The 27,498-nt window shown below is 44.1% G+C and overlaps 1 protein-coding gene across 3 annotated transcripts in view; it reads left to right on the plus strand.

Annotated features, from left to right (window-relative positions):
* The window catches only part of LOC146389575 (uncharacterized), a 90,029-nt gene that overhangs the window by 62,164 nt on the left and 367 nt on the right, over positions 1 to 27,498 (plus strand). The window contains exons 8-12 of one of the 3 annotated variants that reach the window (XR_014797380.1): positions 2,829 to 3,155; positions 4,048 to 4,371; positions 18,318 to 18,644; positions 18,737 to 24,536; positions 24,688 to 27,498. The exon at positions 24,688 to 27,498 is cut by the window's right edge and continues 367 nt beyond it. Coding sequence is in view for 1 of the 3 variants with exons in the window: in XM_084910389.1 (XP_084766515.1) it covers positions 2,829 to 3,155; positions 4,048 to 4,371; positions 18,318 to 18,644; positions 18,737 to 18,828 (1,070 nt within the window). In the remaining 2 variants the exon portion in view is untranslated. Of the gene's footprint in view, positions 1 to 2,828; positions 3,156 to 4,047; positions 4,372 to 18,317; positions 18,645 to 18,736 lie in introns of all 3 variants that reach the window. The other 2 variants (XR_014797378.1, XM_084910389.1) reach the window with 2 other exon arrangements.

The following is a 27,498-nucleotide window of genomic DNA, read 5'->3' on the forward strand; positions in this document are numbered from 1 at the left end:
TAAGTACAATCCGCTACAACTTGATGTTAAGTACATGTAGTTATTAATTTTGGTGCTAGTTAAGTAGTCTGTAGGATACAGGACACAAGACAATAGCTGTTTCCCAAAACGTAGGCTGCATCCTCCTGAGGCCGCATTTGTAGACCGATTACATCGCAGCAACGCGACGGAGGCTGTCCAAAGTCGTAGACTCCTCCGAATCCGGCCGACGAATGCGTCCTCCTTTTCCCCAGATTTGAAGGATGGGTCGAGTGTATACTTCGTGGCCCACCATATCCCAGAATTCATTGCGCGGCCCAGCCAATTCCAGTTTCCAACAATGGCGACCGCTACTAAGTTTTCACATTACCCTAGTTGTGTCCCAAAACGTAGGCCGCATCTGTCGGAGGACCCGGCCTTCGCGGTCTACGTGGGCCGGGTCCTTCGAAGACTGAGAAGGCCGGAAGTGCGAGGCTGTGAAATTGGACGGTCTAGCCTTCAGATTTGCGTCACCGCTGTCTCGTTGGAGTTTAATAAGCTCAGCTGTCTGCTCCTTGCTATCTAAAATATAACGGGACACTGGCGTAAATTCTCGACCATCTCACACTTCGGTTTAATTAGTTTTCTGTTTGACGTTTATTCAGCTGTGTGAAAATCCCGGAGGAACCCACTCGATGGTTTAATAAAGTTTTATTTAATCTAATAACTTTGATCTCAGGAAACCGATTTACCCCGGAACAAACAAAACACAAAAAAAGCTGAACAATTACATTTTTAAGTTATCCAAGTGACTTATATATCATGTTTAACCTGAGTAGCGAAAGACTGCGGGGGTCTGAAAACGATGAAGCCAGGAGTCCGTTGCTCTCGCCGGCTGGAGTGACCATTGAACCCCCCCGGCTAGCTATCTAGTGGGTGGGTAACAGACGTCTCCGAAAATGTCAGCGCACTTTTGCAAATATGCGATGTCTCGATAAACCAAGCAGATATTTGAAGTTTACACAGAAAGATTAATAAGAGTAATATTAAAACTTAGTAGCGGTCGCCATTGTTGGAAACTGGAAAGGCTGGGCCGTGCTATAAATCCTGGGACATGGTGAGCCATGAAGGACACAACCGACCCATCCTTCAAATTCGGGGAAATGAAGGACGCATTTGTCGGCCGCATTTGAAGGAGTCGACGAATTGGGACAGCCTTCGTCGCCTGGCTGTGACGTAATCGGCCTTCAAATACGGCCTCCGAAGGATGCTGCCGACGTTTTGGGACACAGCTTCTTATTAATCTTTCTATGTCACAAAATAAACTTTTAACATATTTTCAGACGAGAAAGTAGCTGTGTGACACGCCAGTGTCCTGTTATATTTTAGATAGCAAGGAGCAGATGGCTGAGTTTATTAAACTGAAACCGAGACAGTGGTGACGCAAATCTGAAGGCTAGACGGTCCCATTTCACAGCCTCGCACTTCTGGCCTTCTCAGTCTTCGTAGGACCTGGCCCACATAGACCGCGAAGGCTGGGTCCTCCGAAGGATGCGACCTAGGTTTCGGGACATGACTAATGCCTTCAAACTGTGAAAATCAGCTAAGTCCAACATTCTGGTCAAAATTTCAACTAGCTTTAGAGCTAGGAAAAAGTCCAGGACTTGACTAACACATACGACATACATTATCATAACTTTGTAAACATTTCTTTCAAATCAGGTCAAAAAGTCCTTACTTTTAGTGCAGAAAATAAGATCCACTTAATTCAAAAAATGACAGCTCAACTGTCCAAGGGCGCGAAATGACGAATTTTCCAGATTGGGGGGATGGGTTTACAAACACCTCACAATATTTCTTGAAGTAACGCGAGATTTCAAAAAACACTCCTACATGGATTTAAAAAAATATTTTACTTAAATGTAAAACCATTTATTTCATTTTCTCAAGCGCCTTACAATTTTAAGTCACATCTGTTCTTTGTATTTCATTTATATTAATATATTTTAGTATATTGTATATTTTTATTAATTAAATATACAATTTAAGGATAGTTTTTGTTTTAATGTTTTAAATATGCTGCCTCTTTTTCCAATATCAGGTGTCTTATTATCATATTTGAATCCCCCTGTAGATACTGACAGGTAACCATGTCACACAGAGCTCAAGCCTTTGAATCCAGCTGTGATTGTTGATTTTCTATTGAATGGACTTTTTCAAATCCAGCTGTAGGCCTGTGTTTGTGAGCTCATTAACAGCTGTTTATTTAGAGAGACGTGGTCCTCACAGGACAGCCACTACAAACATATGATTTTATAGAATATGATGCATTACTGCAGATTCAACACAATAGAAAGGATTTGAAATGAGCTCAGCCTTAAACATGTGCAGCAGTAATATTGATCCATAGACACTGATGGGAACATTTTTCTGCACAATAAGTACTTTGACTTTTCATACTTTATGTACAATTTGCCAGTACTGCAGTTTTGTGTGTAGTGAGGTGTTTTCATGGTGTTTTCTTGGTGCTTTTACTAAAGGAAGGCTTCTATCAAATTCTTCCAAATGTTGTCAAACTGAGCTGTGTGATGAAGTGAGTGTGACAGAAACACTCAGACTGTGTTTCTCTGCTTCATCAAGTCAAATCTGGTCCTCAGAGACTGAATAAAGTCCTGTCCCACTAACAGCAGCTCCAACAGTCTGTTCACTGCTTTCTTCCTGTCAGTCTTCATCTTTCTGCTGCGTCTCCTCTTCACACTGACCACTTTCTATCTAACAGTGAGCTCCCAGTGAAGCAGCAGCATTCAGCCTGTTAGAGTCAACACAAATGTCTCCATCCAAGCTCATGTTGTGCTTTGTTGTCCTCTCAGTCCCCCAGGTGGAGGTGGATTCAGGGGTGGAGTCTGTCCAGCTGCCCTTCAACACCACACTTCACCTGCCTGAAGACGCTAAAGTGGAGTGGAAGTGCATCCATGACAGTTATATCCATGTGTATGAGAACGGCTCTCATCAGTTTGAAGAACAGCACCAGGCTTACAGAGACCGAACAAAGATGAATGAAGACCTGCTGAAAACTGGAGACCTCAATCTGACCCTGATATACCCCACAGACTGGTACACAGACACCTACATCTGCACCGTCTACAGCAGGGAGGGAAACATCCTGCTGAAGAAAAATGTGGAGCTGAAGGTCAGAGGTCAGTGCTGCAGATACAGGTTAGAGGTCAGAGGTCATGTAGGAGTTTAGGTGACATTCAATGTAAAATGTAACAAAAAAGAAAAAGTTGTAAAAGTTTTCCTCCAGAGGTCTGTGGTCCAGACCATTTCATGGTGAGCTTCAATGAGAGATCATTAGAAGAAGCTGAACAAGATTTATTGATGTACAGAATTCAATTACGCCGTTCAACAGTTGGACTCCAATGGCCCGTTACAGCAGAGCAGAATCCTCCCAGTGATAGAAACAGCCACCCCACCCCCCACCCCCCGGTATAGACACTGGTGGTGGTGAAGATAAGGTGGAGTCTTGGATGAAGCACTGAGCTGAGGTTGAGATGGGGAGAAAGTGACTTGCATGAAGTCTGCAAAAGAGAAAGAGAAATGAGCAGTGAGGTTTTTATTACACAGGGAGGAGGCTGATATGCTGGAAGAAGGCAGGCAGTGAGATGATTGGACTGGAGCAATGATGTCAGTGTTGAGTTAATGATGTGGGAAAGTGGAAGCAATGTAAAGAATAAATGAGCTGCAAAACACCTGGAAAGCAGACAGATGAGTAAATACAGATGTCCTTTATTGAACTCACACATGAGCTTCATTTCATTATCTGTAGAGTCACGAGACGTTTATTCTGTTTAGTGTACGCAAGTTCTCTTCACTTTTCATTCAGCCTCATTTATCCAAAGAAAGAAAGGAGCTTCCTGTAGATCCTTGTATGTGTGACCTCTGTGATGACTCCTCTCTCTCTGTCTAATGAATGTTCTTGAGCAGCTCCGCTTTGTGCTAATAACCACTTCACTTCACATATTTATTCATGGCAGTGGATCATCTCTCATCTAATCATCACTTCTAATGTTGCGTTTGTTTTTCTCTCAGTCCCTGAGTTAGAGGTGGATTCAGGGGTGGAGTCTGTCCAGCTGACCTTCAAAACCACACAAAACCTTCCTGAAGACGCTAAAGTGGAGTGGAAGGATGAGAGATCCAGAAAGGTCCACGTGTATAAGAACGGCTCTGACCAGCCTGAAGAACAGAGCCAGGTTTACAGAGACCGAACAAAGATGAATGAAGACCTGCTGAAAACTGGAGACCTCAGTCTGACCCTGAAATACCCCGCAGAGAGAGACAGTGGAAGTTTCATCTGTAAAGTTCAGAGTAGTGGAAACATCCTCAGGAAAAAATCACTGCTGCTCAAAGTCAAAGGTTTGATTCATTATTTGTCTTTTTTTCCTCACTATCACTGAGGACAGACTTCCTGGACTCTGACTCACATCATTTCTTCTTCTCATGTTTTATTTTCAGCTCACATGATTGCAGACATGAGCATGAAGAGCACTGACAGAAAACCATGTCAGTGCTCTTCATGCTCATGTCTGTGTCCAAAAATATGTAACTATCTCTGTTTCTAATCACAGAGGTTATTTCAGTTGTTGTTGAGAAGGATTAAAACCACTGTTTGAGGTGCTGTTGGAAGGATACGTATAGGCTTAAATGTAAAAAAAAAAATCCCTACAAGGCAGTCCCATTTCAAAATAAAATTTAAATGCCCTTACATTATTTTCACAGTAAGATTACATGAAAACATGTTGTGGTGAGGCGTGGTCGGAGGTGCCGTGTGGATGCACCGGCTCGGCATCCGCAATCACGCCCGCCTGTTAAAACACGGGGAGTCAGGGGTTGGTGAGGATTGTGGTCTGATCTATGTGCGGCTGCCAGCAGAGAGCTGCAACCACGGAATGAATAAAGATGACTCTCAATAACAACCTGTGGTCTCTCTGTGGGACTAGAACGATGCCACCTTATCCCATAGTCCAGCCAATGATGCGATTCACATTCGTATATATGCAGCTAATCAACGGCGTTGACAGGCTATGACAGTGTCCTTATGTGCCAACACCGGTGTTTTAGCTAGCAAAGCGGCGTGGCTGATGTGGAGTGAAGCCATGTTAATGACAACGTGTACAATCGTTGGAGATGTGAGCAGGACAGACGGAACAATTGATGGAAAAAGTGTGGACTTTACCACAATTTCAAAACTATACCAGTTTTGAAATTGTGTTAATAGGCCACGTAAAACCATAGTTATGATAAAAAAAATATATGCAATGTTTGTTTGTTTTTCTATCGTTGTTTATATTTATTGCGGGAAAAACTGTGTTTTATAAGGAAAACGCTCGAAAGTGCCCTCCGCCTGTGAGCCAAAACAGCCCCCCTCCCAACTCCAACAGCCTTTCCTATTGGTGGAAAAATATACTATGTGGACCAATCAAAAAATTATATGGCAAGATGGCATTTAGTTGTTTTAGGAGTGACGGAGGTGTTTTGAGATGTGAGAGGTTTGCGACGTTTAGCGCAAATCTTGTGTAGTTAGTATGTAGTAGTGGTGCAACGGATCAAAAGTGTCACGGATCGGTTCGGATCACGTTTTTTTCGTCATGGATCGGATCAATTTTTGGATCAGCAGAAAAAAAAAGAAGACAATTTAACTCGCCATTTACTTATTTAAGTACTTTTTGCCTATTAAAAAAACAGTCAACTCAAGACTCATTCCACGCAATTATATAAAAACAAATTAAGATGCAATATAGGGCAGTACTGGGCTTTCTATCTACCACTCCGCTGTGATATAATGAGCGGTCATGGTCACGTAGCTTTCCGTTGCTCTGGAGGTCCACCCGTGTTGTGCCAAAAAGTGATTGCCTTCCAAAAACTGATTTCCGGTATTTGCCAAAAACTGATTGCTCGTATTTAAACTGCTATGAGTAACTTCTTGGGCTATAATATGTGAAACATATGTCAAATGCATCCCTCATGGATGACATAAAGTCATCTGGAGCCACAAACAACATTCGTGTAAAAACGTTGAAGCCGCAATCAGTTTTTGGCAGTGACTTTTATATAACCTTTATTTATGCAGTTAAAAAAAAATCTCATTAACATTAAAAATGTCTTTTGTAAGAGTAAGTTGGCCACGAGGACAGCAGAAATGGCAGCAAATATTACGATAGTTCTGTAAAATATTTTAAGTGGGGATAAAGGACCGGATTGGTTATAATGTAAGTGTCACGGTCTGGCTGGCAGACCATGGGGATATGGGGGAATGAGGACCCAAAACGCATGGTTCTGCGATGCAAACAGTGCACTTTATTTACAGTGAAGGTAACAGATGCACAATAAATCCCCTTTGCTCCCTAGACTCCCATGTGTGTGTTCCCCTCCGATGTCCGTGCTCGTGCTCCCGGCAGTTGTGTTTCTGCACACCCTGTGCGTGCTGCCCTTCTGGTCCCTCGTTCCACCTACAGGACAATACAGAAGCAGCCGTTAAACACTGAACCCGCGCGCACACACGATCCGCACTTCCTAGTACTACACACTGACTTGGAGTCTTAGCTTAATGATCCCGCGCCGGTGGGAGCTCCAACACTCTCCTAAGTAGCTCCCCCGATGAGCCCTGATCACCAACAGGTGTGTGGCAGGAACTTCAGGTGTGGCCAGTCCTCCTGCAGGGCCACACCCATCAGGCCTGCATGTGGCTGTTCTCCATCCTCCAGCCACACATGTACACACCCTGCCTATACATATGAGTGGAACACCGAACACAGCATAGTGCAGAAAAACACATCCCCAAATAACAACAACAACACTAATAATAATAATAATAATAATAATAATAATAATAATCCTGCTCACAGACCCCCGAGTCCTCCAGAGCCGGGTCCATGACAGTAAGTACAACAACACAGAGTTGTAAAGATACTTGAAAAACAGATTTTTTAATTCTCTATATAACCCCTTTGTAAACGCTGTTCACCTAAGTCTATTTACCAACATACGTAAAGATATTACACATAAAAAATACACGGAAACATTGGAAATCAGTTTTTGGCAGGCAATCACTTTCTGGCATAACAAGGGCAACAGAAGATCCCTGGGACAGCTCAGCCATAACTTTAAACTTTTCCTGCTCACACATGCTTGGAGCGATCTTGTCACTGAAGTGGATGTGCAACGGGATATCATAGCGTGGTTCAAGCACTTTTTCTAGACTCATAACAAAAAACAAGAGAAATCCCAAGTTTCTTTTTGACAAAGTTAGTGCTATTGTCTCCCCAGATGTGGTACCTTTAGATGTACACTCTAAAGTAGATAGTAATAAACTCCTCCGATTTTTTGTTGATAAGATTAATGACATCAATGCTAAAATCTCCCCAAAGCTTTCTTGTTCTCCGAGTCAGGCACTCCCTTTGTACTCCTGGTCGACTTTTACAACTGTAACATATGATGAAATAGCAGCCCTGGTTGACAAAATGAAGCCGTCCTCAAGCCCCTCAGACATTATTCCCACTAAGCTTTTTATTAATGACTTTGACACCAATGGTCCTTGGGTTGTGAACCTTTTTAATGTTTCTCTTCAGACTGGGGTGTTCCCCAGCTTTTTTAAACATGCCATTGTGGAACCAAGGCTCAAAAAACCCAACCTGGACCCAACACTACTTCAAAATTTAAGACCTATCTCCAAACTCCCATTTATGTCAAAACTCCTTGAGAAGGCAGTAGCTGTCTACCTTACGGCATACTTGGAGAAATATAACATCCATGACCGTTTTCAATCTGGGTTCCGTAAATTGCACTCCACTGAGACAGCACTACTGAAAGTTACTAATGATATTATGATGTCAGCAGTCTCCGGAGATCACACAGTCCTAGTTTTGTTAGACCTCACCTCAGCCTTTGATACAGTCAACCATATCATCCTGATAAACAGACTGAGAGACCTGGTTGGGATGTCTGGCTCTGTTCTAGACTGGTTTTCATCTTATATATCTGAAAGGAGTTTTAGTGTGTCTGCAAACCAGATCATGTCAGAATCTACAGAGTTGTTGTGTGGAGTTCCTCAGGGCTCTGTGCTGGGACCTATTCTGTTTTTAATATACATTCTTCCTTTAAGTCAGATAATACAGCAGTTTCCTGAAGTATCTTATCATCTTTTTGCTGACGATATTTAGCTATATTATTCTTTTAAGCCTGCTGAAGCTCATAAGCTCTCCAATCTGATTGACTGTTTAACGAACATTAAACAATGGTTGAACAATAACTGCTTACAGCTAAACCCGGCCAAAACAGAAACTTTGATTATTGCACCAGGCAGTGCAATACCCGATATTAAACGGTGACTGGGTGACTTAGGTTCCTCACAGAAACATAACCTTAGAAACTTGGGTGTCATTTTTGATGAAGCTTTTTCTTTGGAGGGACATTTAAATCAGACAGTAAGAACCTGCTTTTTTCACTTGAGGAACATTTCTAAACTTAGATCCATCGTGTCAACAAGTGAACTCAAGATGATAATACATGCTTTTATCTCTACAAGACTTGACTACTGTAACTGTCACGGTCCTGGGTCTCCTGACCCAGCGTTTTTAGTTCTTTGTGATTTTTGTATTATTGTACTTGTGTGTGATCCTTCCTGTGTTACTTTGAAGGTCCGTGTCTTATGGGAATGTGTCCTGCTTTGCTTGTCTCATCGGTCCTGATTTCTCCCAGCTGTGCCCTCCTTCTGTGTCTCATTCCCCTCGTTATTTCCCAGTGTATTTAAACCCTGTGTTTCTCTGAGTCAGTGTCGCGTCGTCCCTCATGCTGTGTGTGATTCTCCCCGTGTCTTCTGGTATGTGTTATAATTAGCTTTTCCCAGTTTAGTTTTGTATTGCTTGTGTTCTATGACCAGCCAATAAAGCTGTGATTTTGAGTTCATCCCCTGAGTCTGAGTCCTGCATTTTGGGTCCAACTCCTGCCTGCCGCACAGCGTTTCATGACAGTACGACGCGACCAGACATGGACTCAGCAGGCTCCGCCCGGGAAATTGATTTGGCCCGCATCCAAGGTCTGGTAGAGCGGATTTCCCACACTGATGATGTTCGGGCTGTAACCGTGGGAGTCAAAGCCATTGAAGCCATCCTCGAGAGGAACCCCCACTTTGGTCAACTCAGAGGATTTATGGACGCAATAAATATGATACGTGAGGCCCGGGAGGTACTGCAAGCCCGAGAGTTAGCCATTCTCGCCCGCTCCCGGTATTCAGTGCCGAAACCACCACCGCTGCGGCATCAGGTGGAGCTCTCTGCAACGCAGCAGTGGCCATTAAAGCGGAAGGGGGTTTCCACGCCACTGCCGCGGAATTCTTCACCCTCCACGTCCAGCTCTGACCACCGCTCACCTGCCTCTTTCCTCGCAGCGATGTGGTCAGAGGAGGAGGAGTCAGATTCACCCTCTCTGCCATTACCGGCAACCACCACTACCTCCGCTCCCATTTCCAGGGGGAAGCGGCGGCAGCACAGGCAACGAAAAGTGCCACCGCCGGAACCCAGGACTTCACCAGTGCAAACGCCTGTGGCGTGTGTAAGTGGAACTGTACAGTTTACTGGGTCTGAAGGCCCAAGGTCTGCTTATGTTGTGGCTGAGAAGAAAAAGACTGTTTCATCTGAGACCAATATTTTCCATTTAGGCAACCTAAAAGACTGTTCTTCTCATGCTCCTCCTAGCCATAACAATGCAAAGAACTGTGGTAATTCTGTTCTGTTTGAGCCTGGACTAATTAACTCTGTGTCTGCTAGCTCAGAGGGTGTTCAGTCAGAGACTATTAATTCAGAGACTGTTTTTCCAAAAACTGCCCAGCCTGAAGCTCACTTAGCTGCCCAGCCTCCTGAAGCTTCGTCTCCTGTGTCCCCGCTAGCTCCATTCTCACCTCAGCTATCACCCCAGCCTCCTACGTTGCCTTTAGCCCAGTCTGCTATTCATTGTTCGGTTCAACCCTTAGTTCGGCCACTTGTGCAATCCATAGCTCAATTACCCATTCAGTCCTTTGCTCATGTGCCTGTTAAGTTCCGAGCTCAGTCCCCAGCATCTGCTGCTCACTTGCCCTTAGCTCAGTTACTAGCTCAGTTATCACCCTGCCAGAGGCCACCGTGCCTGGTGGTTCTGATTTGTTCCCGCCAGAGGCCCGTGCGCCTGCTGGTTCTGATCTGTCCCTGCCAGAGGCCTGTGCGCCTGCTGGTTCTGATCTGGTTCCGCGCGGCCGGCCTCCGGACTTGTGTCGCCGCCGCCGTTGCTGTCCGCACGGTCGGCCGCCTGAACTGTTTCCCCGTCGCCGCCGTTGCTGTCCGCACGGTCGGCCCCCTGAACTGCTCCGTCGTCTCCTTCGCCGCCGCCGTCGCCTTCCGCGCGGCCGGCCCCCTGACCTGCACTGTGTTTGGGCTGTTTTCTGGGCTCCGGTGTTTGCTGTGCTCTGCTTTTGTTTTCTGTTCCGGGCCCTCCGTCCTGGGCCCCCGCCGCCCGCCCTGGGTTGTTTTCTGTTTGGTTTTGTTTTTCTGGGTTTGGGCTGTCTGGAGCCAGCCCTTACGGGGGGGGGGGGGTACTGTCACGGTCCTGGGTCTCCTGACCCAGCGTTTTTAGTTCTTTGTGATTTTTGTATTATTGTACTTGTGTGTGATCCTTCCTGTGTTACTTTGAAGGTCCGTGTCTTATGGGAATGTGTCCTGCTTTGCTTGTCTCATCGGTCCTGATTTCTCCCAGCTGTGCCCTCCTTCTGTGTCTCATTCCCCTCGTTATTTCCCAGTGTATTTAAACCCTGTGTTTCCCTGAGTCAGTGTCGCGTCGTCCCTCATGCTGTGTGTGATTCTCCCCGTGTCTTCTGGTATGTGTTATAATTAGCTTTTCCCAGTTTAGGCCACCGTGCCTGCTGGTTCTGATTTGTTCCCACCAGAGGCCCGTGCGCCTGCTGGTTCTGATCTGTCCCTGCCAGAGGCCTGTGCGCCTGCTGGTTCTGATTTGTCCCTGCCAGAGGCCCGTGCGCCTGCTGGTTCTGATTTGTTCCCGCCAGAGGACCGTGCGCCTGCTGGTTCTGATCTGTCCCTGCCAGAGGCCCGTGTGCCTGCTGGTTCTGTTCTGTCCCTGCTAGAGGCCCGTGCGCCTGCTGGTTCTGATCCGTTCCTGCCAGAGGCCCGTGCGCCTACTGGTTCTGATCTGTGTTTTCCAGAGGCCCGTGTGCCTGCTGGTGCAGCCGTGCGTGTGCCAGGGGCCCCTGTGCCCCCTGGTTCAGTGACTATTTCCGCTGGGGGTTCTGGAGAGCCCGGCCAGCACTTTCCTGTCTCCGCCGGAGGGTCCGAGGTCCCGTCCAGCCGCCTGTCTCCGCTGGAGGGTCCGAGGGGCCCGTCCAGCCGCCTGTCTCCGCTGGAGGGTCCGAGGGGCCTGTCCAGCCGCCTGTCTCCGCTGGAGGGCCCGAGGAGCCCGTCCAGCTTCCTGCCTCGTCAGCTAGAGGGCCCGAGGAGCCCGTCCAGCCCCAAGACTCGTCAGCTGGAGGTTCAGGAGAACCTAGCCAGCTTCCTGCCTCATCAGCTGGGGGGCCCGAGGAGCCCGTCCAGCCGCCAGCTGCAGCCTCAGAGTCATCATCCTCGCCAGCTGCAGCAACAGCAGCTTCATCCACGCCGCCGGCAGCGGCTTCATCCTCGCCTGCTGCAGCTTCGGCTTCATCCTCGCCTGCTGCAGCTTCGGCTTCATCCACGCCTGCTGCAGCTTCGGCTTCATCCTCGCCTGCTGCAGCTTCGGCTTCATCCTCGCCTGCTGCGGCCTCATCATCCTCGCCTGCTGCGGCCTCATCATCTTCGCCTGCTGCGGCTTCATCTTCGCCTGCTGCGGCTTCATCCTCGCCTGGTCCAGCCTCTGCTTCAGCCTCGCCTGGTCCAGCCTCTGCTTCAGCCTCGCCTGGTGCTGCGGGGGCCACGCCACCTTCGGGTCCCAGACTGCCGCCTCGACATCGGCGGCCATCTGCCAGGCCGGTTGTTGGGCGTCATCGCCAATATGGACGACCTCCCAAACGCCGCCGCTACCTTCCGCGCGGCCGGCCTCCGGACTTGTGTCGCCGGCGCCGTTGCTGTCCGCACGGTCGGCCGCCTGAACTGTTTCCCCGTCGCCGCCGTTGCTGTCTGCACGGTCGGCCCCCTGAACTGCTCTGTCATCTCCTTCGCCGCCGCCGTCGCCTTCCGCGCGGCCGGCCCCCTGACCTGCACTGTGTTTGGGCTGTTTTCTGGGCTCCGGTGTTTGCTGTGCTCTGCTTTTGTTTTCTGTTCCGGGCCCTCCGTCCTGGGCCCCCGCCGCCCGCCCTGGGTTGTTTTCTGTTTGGTTTTGTTTTTCTGGGTTTGGGCTGTCTGGAGCCAGCCCTTACGGGGGGGGGGTACTGTCACGGTCCTGGGTCTCCTGACCCAGCGTTTTTAGTTCTTTGTGATTTTTGTATTATTGTACTTGTGTGTGATCCTTCCTGTGTTACTTTGAAGGTCCGTGTCTTATGGGAATGTGTCCTGCTTTGCTTGTCTCATCGGTCCTGATTTCTCCCAGCTGTGCCCTCCTTCTGTGTCTCATTCCCCTCGTTATTTCCCAGTGTATTTAAACCCTGTGTTTCTCTGAGTTTCTCTGGTGTCTTCTGGTATGTGTTATAATTAGCTTTTCCCAGTTTAGTTTTGTATTGCTTGTGTTCTATTACCAGCCAATAAAGCTGTGATTTTGAGTTCATCCCCTGAGTCTGAGTCCTGCATTTTGGGTCCAACTCCTGCCTGCCGCACAGCGTTTCATGACAGTAACAGCCTGTTTACTTGTCTAAACATGAAAGGGCTAGCCCGCCTACAGGTTGTTCAAAACTCTGCAGCGAGGCTACTGACCCGCTCGAACAAGGGTGCTCATATGACCCCTGTTTTAAAGTCGCTGCACTGGCTACCAATCAGATTCAGGTTCCATTTTAAAATTCTAGTTTTAACTTTTAGAGCATTACAGAGACAGGCACCCCCCTACATTGCTGATCTGATTCATACACACACCTCCACTCGTAACATGAGGTCATCAAACCAAAACCTTTTAGTGGTCCCCCACACTCATTTTAAAACCCGAGGGGACCGATCTTTCCAAGCTGTTGCACCCAGATTGTGGAATGCACTTCCCCTATTTCTACGGGGTTTGGACTCAGTGGAGACCTTCAAAAAGCAGCTAAAGACATTTTTATTTCAAAAAGCTTTTAATTAGACCAGGGTTTTCATGGTGTATTTTATGACTGTATTATGTTTTTACCTTGTAAAGCACTTTGTGACATATGTCTGTGAAAGGTGCTATATAAATAAACTTTACTTACTTATTTTACGAGTGCAAATATTGAGGGTGAGCACAAAAACAACAATGGTCCAGGAGAGTCGGTCAAACAATGATTTTTAATGAACACGCGTGGGGAGATGAACACTGCACACAGACAGCATCGATCTCCGCCCAATAATACACAAGCAGTTGTTTTTATAACATCAGGGTATTATTTATGATGCCCCGTCATGCGTCAAAGCAGACACAATACATGCATAAGTTTCAAAACCACAAATGTTCTGTTGACGACTTTTGACACATTTAAAAGGACATCTTCTCCGTCTCGAGGCCAGGAGCTTCCTATTAATCTTCTAACTCTCGCTTATCTCCTGGAACAAACTGTCCCTTATGCAGACATAATTTTGCAGCTACAAGCTTTTGCAAACTATTATTTGAATATTTGAACCTTTACCTAAACATGAGTCTAACTACTGTTTGTGTGTGTGTGTGTGTCTCGACCTCAAAATGCACTCGGCCTCACCCCGCCCGTTGACGCTTCTGACCTTTTACCAGACAGAAGCTCTCTGTGATAGGTGTAATAATCATAACTAAGAACATGTGCAATCTATTGAATAAATGCTTTGATGAAATGATAATTAATGTAATGGTAATGATGATGGTTATGAAATTATCAGTAAAATATTTCCCTGATCTCCACACTTACTTACTTACTTACTTACATCCAGAGTAAGAATCTGGTTAGATACCATATTTCTAAGATTTTCAGGGCCGAGTACAATAACCTCAGTTTTATCTGAATTAAGAAGCAGAAAGTTAGCGGCCATCCAGGTCTTTATGTCTTTAAGACATTCCTGCAGTTTAACTAAATGGTGTGTGTTATCTGGCTTCATGGACAGATAGAGATACTGCCTAAGGGAAGCATGTATAATATAAACAGAATTGGTCCTAGCACTGAACCCTGTGGAACACCATAATTGACCTTAGTGTGTGAAGAGGACTCTCCATTTACATGCACAAATTGGAATCTATTAGATAGATATGATCCAAACCATTGCAGCGCATGCTTTATTCGCTCTTATGGGATATTATGGTCAACAATATCGAACACTGCACTGAGGTCTAGCAGGACAAGCACAGAGATGAGTCCACTGTCAGAGGCCATAAGAAGGTAATTTTTAACCTTCACTAAAGCTGTTTCTGTGCTGTGATTAGTGATGAAAGTGATGAAAGTAGCTGTAGATAATGTTACATCTTTGTGAGGTTTGCGATGATTATGAGTATTTTTTTTCTCTAATGGTTAAAATTTTATTTGTGATGAAGTTCATGAAGTCATTACTAGTTATGTTGATAGATTAACATAATTGGAACTACACCCAGGCCGTGTTTTGACTGATTATTTAATAGCTTCACCTCCATGTACATCTCCTGAAACACAATCTTCAAGGACAGCTTGATTGACAGAGCCACAGGTTATAGAGATAGCAATCTCTGGCTACACTGGATGATCCAAACTGCCAGAGAACAGGAGGTGGGGGACTGTGTGGCTTGTGTAGCTGCTAGACCACATCTGTACACTGAACCTGCCCCTCTGTATCAAGAGGGTGAATGGGGATTTAATCCTCATTCATACTCATTCAACCTCTACTAACTGTACCATATTAGCCAGTGTTTTTCCACCCATAGACAATAACACCGTAATTGGTCCCTTTTCCCCCTGGGAAGGTGAGTACACCTGTTTTAATTTTACCAGGAACTCATAAAGAATTAACTATGGAGCCAATGACCCAGACGGGTGCAACAGCACTCACAGTGGCACTAACATAGGTGAGCTGAGAAAGGGGGAGTGTGTGCCATGTTTAGTGACATGTGCTGCACATTAATTCCCAACAACACAGCCCCAGATGGTTTTACTGCCTTAAAGGGCCAGTGTAGGCGATCTCTTTTTAGAAGAGATCAAAAGGGGGATTTGTGGGAATAACAGTGTTTTGCTATAAGAAGAGATAATTCTTATGCAATATTTTTAGCTACAAATATTGCAAACACTAATCATTATCAATTCTTATTAGAGTGTGTCAAGAGATGTATTCTAAAACACTTCTTCAGCAGAGAATCAGAGAGGAGAAACACACAGATTTTCTTGCTAGCAAGGGCAGTCACCAGAGCGCTCGCACTGAGAGTGAGGGCTCAGAGACTCGCAGCCCTGAGACTGCCCTGGTCTTTATTTATACATCAGTGGGTGTTTGTTCCTTACATTGGAATGTGGAGGTGTATATGTGTGTGTGTGTGCGTGTGTGTGTCAGAGTGTGACCCCATAAACGACTTCCCTTAACCTGCTGGTCTGGAAAATCCAACAGTTCATCTATATGTAAAAAAGGGCACTTAGACTAAAACTGACATAGCTACGTTTATCCTACCGTAAAACAATAAGACAAGGTACGACCTTTCCCATGCTCCCAGGATGTGGGTGTGAATGCCAGAGCACTCTGGAATGCACGCAAAGCCTTTGCAGACTATTAAGGATCGCACATCCTATCACTACCATATGTAAACTTATATTATTAAAAGATTATACTGACTACTAAGTACAATTTTCTATTGACAGAGTGATTAATATTTTATTAAATTTGAGATACAATTTCTTCAGATTTAAACTATTTATATTTTGCAGGTCTAAGAGTAAAATTATCTGTCTGACCCTGTGTGTACAAATAAAACTTCCCCGCTTGCCCCTGCGGGCAGTCTGTCCTTCAAGCTCGGGTCCTCTACCAGAGGCCTGGGAGCTTGAGGGTCCTGCGCAGTATCTTAGCTGTTCCCAGGATTGCGCTCTTCTGGACAGAGATTTCCAATGTTGTTCCCGGGATCTGCTGGAGTCACTCGCCTAGCTTGGGAGTCACTGCACCTAGTGCTCTGATTACCACTGGGACCACCGTTACCTTCACCCTCCACATCTTCCTGAGCCCTTGGTATTTCTCAAGCTTCTCATTTGTCATTCGGAACTGCTACATCAATCACTACGGCTGTCTTCATTAACTTCTTCACAAATAAATTTTTTATCGTTAGAGAAAAAATTACCAATAATCATCCCAGAGCATTAGGGGTCATAACAATATAATGGTATCAAATTAGAGCTACAGAATATAAAATTGAGTAGTATGCAGATGATGTGCTACTGTTCATAACAAATCCAAAAAAGTATTTACCTGCTGTAATTAGGGCTGCCACGATTAGTCGACTAGTCACGATTACGTCGACTATCAAAATTGTCGACGACTGATTTAATAGTCGACGCGTCATTTGAAGCTTTGTAAGATCCCAAAAGACGCAGGAATAAGTAGTAGGATTTAAGAGTGTAATAACGGACTGAAACAGAAGATGGCAGCACTGCATGTACAAGGATGCCAGCTGCCGTTAAACCCCGAAGAAGAAGAAGAAGCTGTGTCCCAGAATTCATAGCGCAGTTTCCAACAATGGCGGCAGCTAGTTAGTTTTAATATTACTCTTATTATTCTTTCTGGGTCACAAAATAAACGTTTAACATATTTTCAGGCGAGAATGTAGCTGCGTAAACCTCAAATATCTGCTCAGTTTATCAAGACACCACATATTTTCAAAAGCGCTCCGACGTTTTCGGACACGTCTGTTACCCACTAGCTCGATAGCGAGCCGGGGGCAAGGCTCACTAGAGCCGTGAGAACACCGGACTCCCGGCAAATCGTTTTCAAACCCACCGCCGTCTTTCGCTACTCAGGTTAAACATATATAAGTCAATTAGATAACTTAAAAATGTTATTGTTTGGCTTTCTTTTTTAGTATTTTATTTGTTTCTGAGTAAATCGGTTTGGCTGAGATCAAAGTTATAGTTTTTACACAGCTGAATAAACGTCAAGCAGACAACTGATTATCAGAAGTGTGAGATGCTCGAGAATATACTCCGGTGTCCTGTGCTATTTTAGATAGCAAGGAGTTTATTAAACTTCACCGAAACAATCTGCAAATTTCATTAATATTTAATAAACTATCATCTTGTCTTTATTTTTAGTTAGCACATACATTAAACACTTAAAGCTGTAAGCTAATGATAGTTATATAAGAGCAGATGCTGCTGGTGCAATAAGCTGTACGTTTTACGTCCAGTGGATGATGATCTGATTAGTCGACTAATCGCAAAAATAATCGGTGACTAGTCAACTATCAAAATAATCGTTTGTGGCAGCCCTAGCTGTAATGTGCCGCTCATTCAAATTTATAAGGTTAACAATAAAATAGCACAGACTATGAATTAACTGGACCCACCTGAGAGGTTTCTGGTTGATTTTAAACTAGAAAAGGGATTTATGCTGCTGTGATAAATTATGAAAACATGATGGACATTCTATTGGAAAGCAATGCTTCCCTAAGCATTGGGAAGAAGACCTTCAAAAGAATTTGAATGTTGGAGGGATGGCATTTGATCAACTCATCCTCTTTTTCTTTGTACCAAATGCAAAAGATTACAATTCAGAATACTTCACAGACTCTAAAGAACACCTCATTGTCTGAACAAAGTGGACCCACATAGATCAACCTTTTGTCTCAAATGTAAAACTACAGATATGCATCTTTTACTGGATTGTCCAAAAATTTCAAAATTCTGGCTATGCATAAAAAAGGAAGTAAATTGTTATTGAACAGGATTAAGGACGTATGGACTCCACCTCACATCTTCCACCAAATGTGATTTCCATGTCTCCTTCATGATGTGACAGTGTCAGAGCTGAATGCACTTGTAGAGTAAATAAATCTATGAAGTTATGAATTCACACATGAACAGTTTTCTGCAGCGTTCCTCTCGGCCTTATTTGCAGCTCCACTCTTGTTTTTGCTCTAATAATTATTTCTCTCCATGAGCTGTTTCTCTGCCTGAAGGAGGCGCCACTCCATCGCTTCATTTAGTGCAGAACAAGAGTCACATGATGCTGCTCTGTGAACACCAATCACACTTTGTACAGCTCATGTTGTGTTTGTTGTCCTCTCAGTCTGTCAGGTGGAGGTGGAGGAGGGGGCGGAGTCTGTCCAGCTGCCCTTCAAAACCTCACAAAACCTGCCTGAAGATGTTAGAGTGGAGTGGGAACGCTATGATCCATTAATGTTGGTCCATGTGTACGAGAACGGCCTTAACCAGCTTCACAGACTTCAGCAGGTTTACAGAGACCGAACGAAGATGAATGAAGACCTGCTGAAAACTGGAGACCTCAGTCTGACCCTGAAATACCCCACAGAGAGAGACAGTGGGAGATATGTGTGTGAAGTTTTCACTAAGAACATCTGCATCAGAGGGGAAACAGTCCAGCTCAAAGTCACAGGTTTGTGTGTGTGTGTGTGTGTGTGTGTGTGTGTGTGTGTGTGTGTGTGTGTGTGTGTGTGTGTGTCTGACTGTCTTGTGTCTCCTCTGCAGGGAGAGTTCAGGTCCAGGATCAAACAGGGGACATCAGGAACAGAAGCAGCTCCATTGATCCGACTCCTCTGATGGCTGATCAATCAGTTTGATCTGTGTGTTCTTTGATTATTGATCAGTGATGTCAGAGTGGAGTCAGTGTGATGTTGTTGTTGTGTGTTTGAGACTTTTAGTGTCCATGAAGGTCTCTGCTGCCGTAGATCCTCTGAACTGTGACAGAGGTCTCACTCTGGAGGAAACTCTCAGCACTTTCCAGCAGCTCCTCCATCATGGAGGACGTTCCCTCACTGTAACAGGTGGAGGAGAGAGGAGAGGAAGCACAGGTGGATCCTCTGAGGAAGAGGAGCGTTCCTACAAACCACATGATCACATGACCAGAGGGGCGTGGCCTTCAGTGGTAGTAATAAAGGAACAGTCCACATGTTCCACTTTGAAGGCTCATCTCCAACAAAGCAGACCTGTGATCACTTTGACTCAGTATGATGGATCGTTTGGATTTGTCTTTGTTTCTCTGGCTTTTCTTGTGTGTCTGTGTGTCTTTGCATGTTGGATAGAGTCATGTGACCTGCCCAGGGACGACACATGGAAATGAGCAGTTTAGCTCAAATCTGGCAGGTTTCCATCTTCTGTTTTTATCCTGATGTCCCTGAACATGAACACTGTCCCTGTCAAATAAATCCAGATACAAAGATCAGATCTACTGAGCATCATCAGCGTGTCAGCCGCTAACTGCATCTTCAAATAAATAAATGTGTCTGATCAGCGGTGATAAGAGGAGAGACGCTGAGCGAGTGAAACTTTAAAACTGACTGAAAAAATTATTTTTGTCTTCATTTTTACTTCCAGTCCTAAAAAACTTAGATTTAATGATTTTGGAGAAATATGAGACATTTGAAGACCTTCGTTTATTTGAATTTCAGAGTTTTTAATGAGCAACAGCAGCCCTGAATAAACACTTGAATAACTGTCTGAGCTACTGCAGTTTCCTGCTGCATCCACTGAGTGTCAGTAAAGCTGCAGGTGTCTCACGTGTGAGTCCACCTGTGGGGAAACAGTCCAGCTGCTGGTTCTGCCTCCAGCTGAGGAAACACTTCATGACTCCACTAAGTTCTACTGCAGCTCAGTTTTGACACTGCAATTCAGGAGGAGCTCCAAGAAACCATGAGAGCAATCAGACAGAAACGCTCTACAGAGGAGAGAGATCATTAAAGTGCTGGAGGAGCCACCCAGTGCTGCTGCTGCTAAAGCTCCTGCATCCTCATGTGTGTCAGAGGAAGCTTGGAGTCATTTTTGACCAGGACATGTCCTTCAATGCACATATTAAACAAATATGTAAGACTGCTTTCTTCCATTCAGCGTCTTCATCACATCTGAGGCTCTGTCACAGTTTGTTTGTTAACATCATCATGGACACAACACAAGCACATTTATGTGACATTTCCTATGATTGTGATTGATGTGGATGTAGAACATGTCACTATCTCATTGTTTAATAAAGTAAATGTTCCATTAGAAACACAGACAGTAGAATTATAAACAGAGTTTGAAACATGAGACATTTGATGGAAGTTTGACCTTATTTGACCTTGAAGAGCTCCGAGGTCCAAAATGGCTCTAAAGAGCATTATTATCACTTTGACCTTCAGATCCATCTGTTGACCTTGAAAGTGAGGTCAGAGGTCAGATGTGAGCTGATATTTGGATCTTCATGTGCTCCTTTCTACATGTTGATGATCCACAGCACACTTGTTACAATCCTGGTTTCTAAGTTTGAGGCTTTTTCTCAGTTTCCATCAATAAATCATGAAGTCGACCTTGAAGACTTGGGTGGATGTGAGCCAGATGTGAATAGATTGTTAACATGAGCCCGCTCTACACCCCTACAAAGTTTGATCAGAGTTCATTCACAACTATTCGAGCTGTCGTGTTCACACACAGAACAACACGCACACACACGCTACCACAAACATAACCTCTGTTTTCAAGGTGAGCTAAAGCTACAGGTGTCACATCAAACACTCACAGGGAAAACACCAATCACAGCACGCACACATGAACATTACAGAGAGAATTATTAGAGACCAGCTTTTATAAGATTTATTCTTCCTCAAAGTTCCAACAGAGCCAAACAACCCAGAGGGAAATGTCCGGGTCCTCCCAACAGCCAGTGAGCTTCTGTAGAGAGGACACGTGAATAAAGCCGCAGTGATCCACTCCAAAAACACACAAACAGCTCTTTGCTGCCTTTGACTCCTTACTTGATGCAACAGCTGATGCTGTCAAATAAAAACAAACTTCATGTTGACGATCAAACTGATCTTTATTGTCTTTCTTGCAGAAAGTTTCATTATTTCATGGGCAGCTGAAAGAAGTAAGAAGTGCAGAATATGACAGGAAATAAGTGGAAGAACAAAATCTTCATTTCCTCCAAGTCTTCTGGGCCTGGATGTGATGGAAACACTGACTGAGTCCACTGCTGTGCTCATTACTGAAGCTCATAATGCAGCAGGTAGTATTGCACATTTGCAGGACTGAAACATGTTTGGAAACCTTGGAGGATTTCCTGCTTCTTCTCCAGGTCATTGAAGCAAACTGCTGGGCCTGAGCGGGCAGTTTCCCATCGAGTGTCCAAAAACTCTTTAACATGGTGGAGATTTCACAGCCACGCTGTAACCACGCTGTAAGAACACGAGGATGATCCACCGTCACCGTTCTCATAGGGGGGTCGTCTGATTGGTGGAGTTTCTCTCTGTTATTGTCGAGTCTTTACTTTACAGTAGAAACTCCTGGAGGTGACTGTTGTTGTCATTTGCTGCTGTAGAAATAAAACTGAAGGAGTTTTGCAGGTAGAAGATATTTGATTTACAGCTTCTCACACACGAGACCAGGCCTGCAGCTATCCATTATTTTAGTGTGTAAACAGACTCCGCCTCTCTGTGTAAACAGACTCCGCCTCCATGTTAAACTGTAACATCATCATCACTGCTGCTGTTATCAGTGTTTGTGTTTAACACTGGAGGCTGTGTGGGCTTAATGTGCTCAGACTTTTATTCACACGCTGCTCATAAACACGTTTCTATTGGAGGTCTGTGAAACATGGAAGCAAAGAATTTTATGATCGAATTATTGGAATTACTCGATGAATCGTTGCAGCTCTACACGAGACACTTTCTTTAAAAACCATCAGACTGCTTTCATACATGTTAACGCTTAAATACAGAAAACTTCAGCCTGATATTCCTGACGTATGAAACTATGTTCAAATCCAGATGAACTTTTTTTAGAAAGAGCCTGTTTCTGTTAATATTATATCAAAAGTCTGTGATGGTGTTCTGTCTCGTTTTCCCAACATTAACCTGTGAAATGTTCATATTTATGTACCAGTCAAAGGTAAAACATGTTTTCTAATAAACTGTGTTTGTAAAATCTGCTGGTTGTAAGAAGAAGTGTGTAAATGTCCCCAGTGGCTGCTGTGGTTTACATGGTGAGATAACATGTGAGAAATAATTCAGATACTGTGGCTACAAACTGTTAGTTAGTGCTGCTGTGGAGACGGATAAAGAACATGTGATGATGATAAAACTAAGAGCTGAACTCCCCCAGCTAACATTATCTGGGCTGAACCATTAAAATAGGTCGAGCACTTCCTGTAGGGAGTATAATAGACATTACAAACCTCCATGTGTCCACACATCAACTGTCACTGCAGCCTCAGAGCAACAAAAGTGTTTAGACCCACTGTGTTCTTAACCCACAGTTACTCCCCGTGAGCATTTCTGCTGCTGAACACAAGCCTGGTGAAACTTCAGCTGCCCAACATGTTAGTGATTCACAGATTTTTCCTTTGTTCTCTGTCAAAGCTGATGTTCCCACTTCCTTGTGATCCTCCCTCATGTCCTCCTGGTTTCTCTTTTGTATTCTTTGGACTTCCGTATACAAACCAACACAAGATGAGTTTATAATGTTGACCTTAATCTAACCTTTAGGTCCAGTCCCTGCTCTGTCATCACAGGATGCTCTGACCAGTCATGGATCCAGCAGATTCAATGTGTTCAAAGACTTTTGCTCAGACTCCACAGAAGCAGCTTTGTGGAGGATTCATGAGGAGACTCTGGAACAATGATGGCTTGTAGATGTTTTGCTGCTGTGGCTCAGGGACTTGGTAAGTTCTCACTCTCCAGCTTCATCTGACCAGGACTCCATTTCCCAGCTTTCCTAGTGAAAGAAACACTCTCCAGTCCAGTGGATGGTGCTGTGGCTATAAGAGTTTGATCAATGCTCCACCATTTTGAGATCTGATGCTGTCTGCGTACGGTGTCCATCTCCCACGCGTGTGATCATTAAAATCATCGTTTGACTCAACCCGGCCGGACCAGTGTTGTTATTGTGGTTTTTCCTCTTGTATCCATCCCCAATATTTGAATCCGTAACAGTTTGGGGGCTCGTCCTGTGGTATTGGGGTGGAAGTTGGAGGTTTGGACGGTCCGAGGTTGTCGAACGGACAGGCACAAGCCAGTGGTCTGACGTGAGTGGGCATAAGCCGGCTTACACAAAGGTAAGGCACTACCTGTTGAATCTATTTCCAAAGTGTGCCAAATTGGACATGATAAAATTAAAGTCTACTCACTGAAATTACTGGTGAAGGCCTGTTTTGATTTTGATGAAAAATCTCATGAGAACTGAAGCTGAAGTAATGATAATGAAACTTTGAAAGTGACAGTACTGAGTATTTAAAGCAGTTGGACTGCTGAGTGAATTTAGTTTGATAGGGAATTGGTCATTTTGTGGGTTAGAATCCCCATTGGTTTTAGGTTGGACCTGCGTCAGTCATACTCTTGTTTTGGGGTGTTGACTGTTGTTTCAAAGTATTATAAATTTTTCAAGAACGGCGATGGACCGCTAAGAAGCGCAGTGCTCAGAGGTAACGCTTGCCAAGGCCGGGGACGCCTAGGCCTTGTCCTCTTTGAGGGATAGTCAGTTGGTCACTGTGGAGCTTGGGGCACTCCAGAATAACTAGTGGTTGGACCACTTTGCCGTTTGGAACGGTATCTGCGCTTTTTTGGGCAGCAAAGGTTGGACCTTGGGTGTTGGACACTTTTAAATTGAGTTAGGGACTTTAGAGATGAGGCCAGAAACTGTTGGACAGATACTGGTTAATTGATCACAAAAAAGTTGGACTTTCTTCGGTTGGACCGTTAACTTAAATTTGTCAAAATTGTGTAGGCGCTAAATCTGTCAGGCCTGAGAGTGGTTGTAAATATAAGACGTCTTTGTAATATAAAATAATAGAGCTGTGTGTGAGACTGTGTGTGACGACAGCGCGCTGCAGCGCTGCGAGCTATTTTTAGACGGTGTGTGAACCTGCAAATGAGGTGGCTGCTGTGAAGCGCACAGAGGACTTTTGCTTCCTGTTTAGCATGTTATTGAGTTTTATAATTATGATTTGCAAACAATGATACATGCTTGTAAATAAGACGCTGATTTTGCTGATTATAATATTACAAATAAAGTTTTGAATGACTACGGTGAATGTTTGATATATGGCTGGGTTTTGATATAGAAAAGACAAATCGTGCATGATTTAGACTGGCACTTCAGTCGGCAGAGTAAGACTGAGTGATAAATACAGCTGTGATTTGTTTCAGTTTTGTGGTGAACAGTGAATTGTGTGTATACAGTGAATTTTCTTGAGGGTGTGTTTCTAGGGATAATTATTACTGGTTTTATACATTCATATTAATGGAGGATTCTGGCGGAGAGTGTGGAGAGAGGACGTGAAGACGGCTTTGCAGCTGCCGGGGTGAGTAGCTGTGTGTGTGACAGGAACTCTGCATGCCCATAAAAGGCAACTGCCTGACTGTGTGAAGTATGAGAGAGAGAGAGAGAGTAAAATCTAGGCAGATGAAGCGAATGGATGTTTTCAGAAAAGAAATACTAAGTGAATGTTTTAGTGTTTTAATACAGGTGGATTTCTCCCAACCTGGAAACCTGAGTACAGCGGCGAAAGGGTTAAATTAACAGAATTGGGACGACAGACAGGCCAAGCTTTGGCTCAAAAGTTTACAGCTTGACCCCAGCTTTGTCCCCACCCTGAAAAGAAGCTTAAAGGACATCTTCTCCTCCAGTTATCGGTTACCATCACTGGAAATTTGCAGGCAAGTTTTTGACTGAATTGTTATTGGTACCATGTGTCCCTGAATCTCACAAGCAAGGTCTAACTCCTGGCTGAAGACATGAAATGCTGTTATTTAAGGTGGGAAATCAAAATTTGGGAAACAAAATAAAAACACACACACAACCAGAGAAATGTATGAGAAAGGCACGTGTTAGAGAAATGCCTTGTTTGAGAAAAAAGTTAAAATAACCCACCTACAAACGCACACACACGCAATGAAGAAACAGCTTACATTCATGAACACGTGAAGATTTTCCAGCAAGGTTAAAGCAGCGAAACTTAACATACACCTGTTATTAAATGATAAAGTTTATCCACTACTAACAAATAAACTTTCTGGGTTGCAGGACAACAACTTAACTTCAAAAAAGAGACACTGGTCTGACCAACCAGTGATGACACGACAAATTTAGTGGTTAAAAGATTCAAATTGTGACATGTTTTCTGCTGATTGATTAATACAAGTGATTACTGAATGAAAGAAAATTCCTTTTTTGGGCTTTTAAACATGATCTTAAGAATTTTAACATGTACCTGTGTTGTCCTGTCAGCTTGGTGGGTTATGAGTTGATTATATGGTGAGAAAAAACAAAAAAAGGGGGAGAGAAGGCTGACACAGGGCCTGGCCCGGTGTTTCTCCCCTCTCTGAATAACACAGCCAACACAACATCATTTTCCTGTTCGTCTGTTTTTGTTTTTTTTTTGTTTTTTTTTTGTTTTTTCTCTTTATGCTTGATTACAGGCTGCTTTGCCGAGGCTGACCTGGACTCCTGCTCTCCCCTCTACCATCTTTGCTCACTCCTCTACCATCTTTGATGTGATCCTGACCAAATGCTACAGCAGCTGGACCCACAACAACAACCTGAAAATGTCAACAGTGTTGCAGGAAAACGATCTCATGCAGCGGAGACGGAGAGCGTTAAATCCAAGGCCCGTTTCACTACACGGGGGAGATTTCCAGACAGCTTCAGCTGACAGAGCTGTGACGAGACGCCCATTAAGCCCGGATGAAAAGTGAGGGCGAGCAAAAGAATGCTGACCTTAACAACTCTGCATTAAAACTGTGCAGGACAGTGACAGACCAACACGGATGATCGGGCAGCAAAAAGGGCGTGCCAGAGACAGGAGGAGTAACTGAGGTCAGGAGGCACCTCAGAATGGACAAAAGCACAAGAAGAAAACTAGAAAAATTTGCATTTCCTGCGAAAATGCAGTGTGGATGCTTTAAAGCTGAAGCTGTCTGCAAAAACTAGCTGAAAAAGCTGAAAAGTTGCAGAAATTGTAAAAAATTTGAAGAAGCAAAGGAACTTTGCTAAAATGTAATAACTTAGCAGAACTGCAATATCTTAGAGGAAACATAATACTTGGCAGAAATACAATAGCATAGCAGAACTTAGCAGAAATATTGTAACTTACCAGAAACATGATAACTTCTCAAAAATACAAGAATTTAGGAGAAATAGTATAAGATAACAGAAAGAATATATTTAGCCAAAAATACATAAACATTACAGAAACACTATGATTTAGAAAAATAGTACAACATGGCAGAAATACTGTGATTTACCAGAGACACTGTGATGAACTATGAATATTGTCATTTTAAATTAATACTATGTTTTAGCACAAATACTATAATTTGACAGAAATACTATCATTTGGCAGAAATACTGTTTCAGCACAAATACTCTGGTTTAGCACAAATATTATAACATAGCAGAAATACAATTATATAGCAGAAGTGCTATATTTAGAGAGAAAAATATAATATAGTAGAAATAGTATGATTTAGCAGAAATACTGTAATCAGCACATATACTGTAACATGACAGAAATTCCTCCACTTAGTAGTAATACTATAACATAACACAAATGTTATGATTTGGCACAAAAAACATGATTTGGCAAAAATACTATGATTTAGCAGAAATACTATGATTGAGCAGAAGTACTAAGATGTAGTAAAAGTACTTTGATTTAACAGAAATACAATTATGGAGGAGTAATACTTTAAAATGGGAGAAATATTGATACACACACACATTGATACACACACACTATACACACACACTATACACACACAGAGCCTAAAGGGAAGAGTATTTGTGCCATGGAGTGTTAACAAGAGTGTGAGGTCCATATTAGAAAAGCTGGTAAAATCATAAAAGTTTGCAGAATTGTAATAAATGATGAATATGAATTACTGGTCTGTGATAGTGTATTAATTTGTAGGGAAAAAAACATGTTGACCAAGGGGGGATTGAACCCACGACCTTTGGTTTGCAGACCCGTGTCATTACCAACCGCGCCACTGGGAAAGAGAGCTGCTGCCTGGAAAACAGGGTGATGAGGAGTCAGAATTAGATCGCGGTGAGAGGCGAAAAACGCTGTTTTTTGGAGTTACAAAACGTCGTGTAACTCAAAAACTAGGTGGAGTAGAAGCAAAATTCTTGTACTGGGTGAATCAGCGGACTTTGGTGTACTTTGACTGCGTTTTTCATTGCTCTTTGTATATCCGTCGCTGAGATATGAGAGAAGAAACGGCAGACCTCAGATATGATTGGCTGGCTGGGAAGCCGTGCAGGCC

The sequence above is a fragment of the Perissodus microlepis genome, chromosome 3 (assembly GCF_051167445.1).
Source record: "Perissodus microlepis isolate ML-2025 ecotype Zambia chromosome 3, ASM5116744v1, whole genome shotgun sequence".
In the NCBI taxonomy this organism is placed as follows: domain Eukaryota; kingdom Metazoa; phylum Chordata; class Actinopteri; order Cichliformes; family Cichlidae; genus Perissodus; species Perissodus microlepis.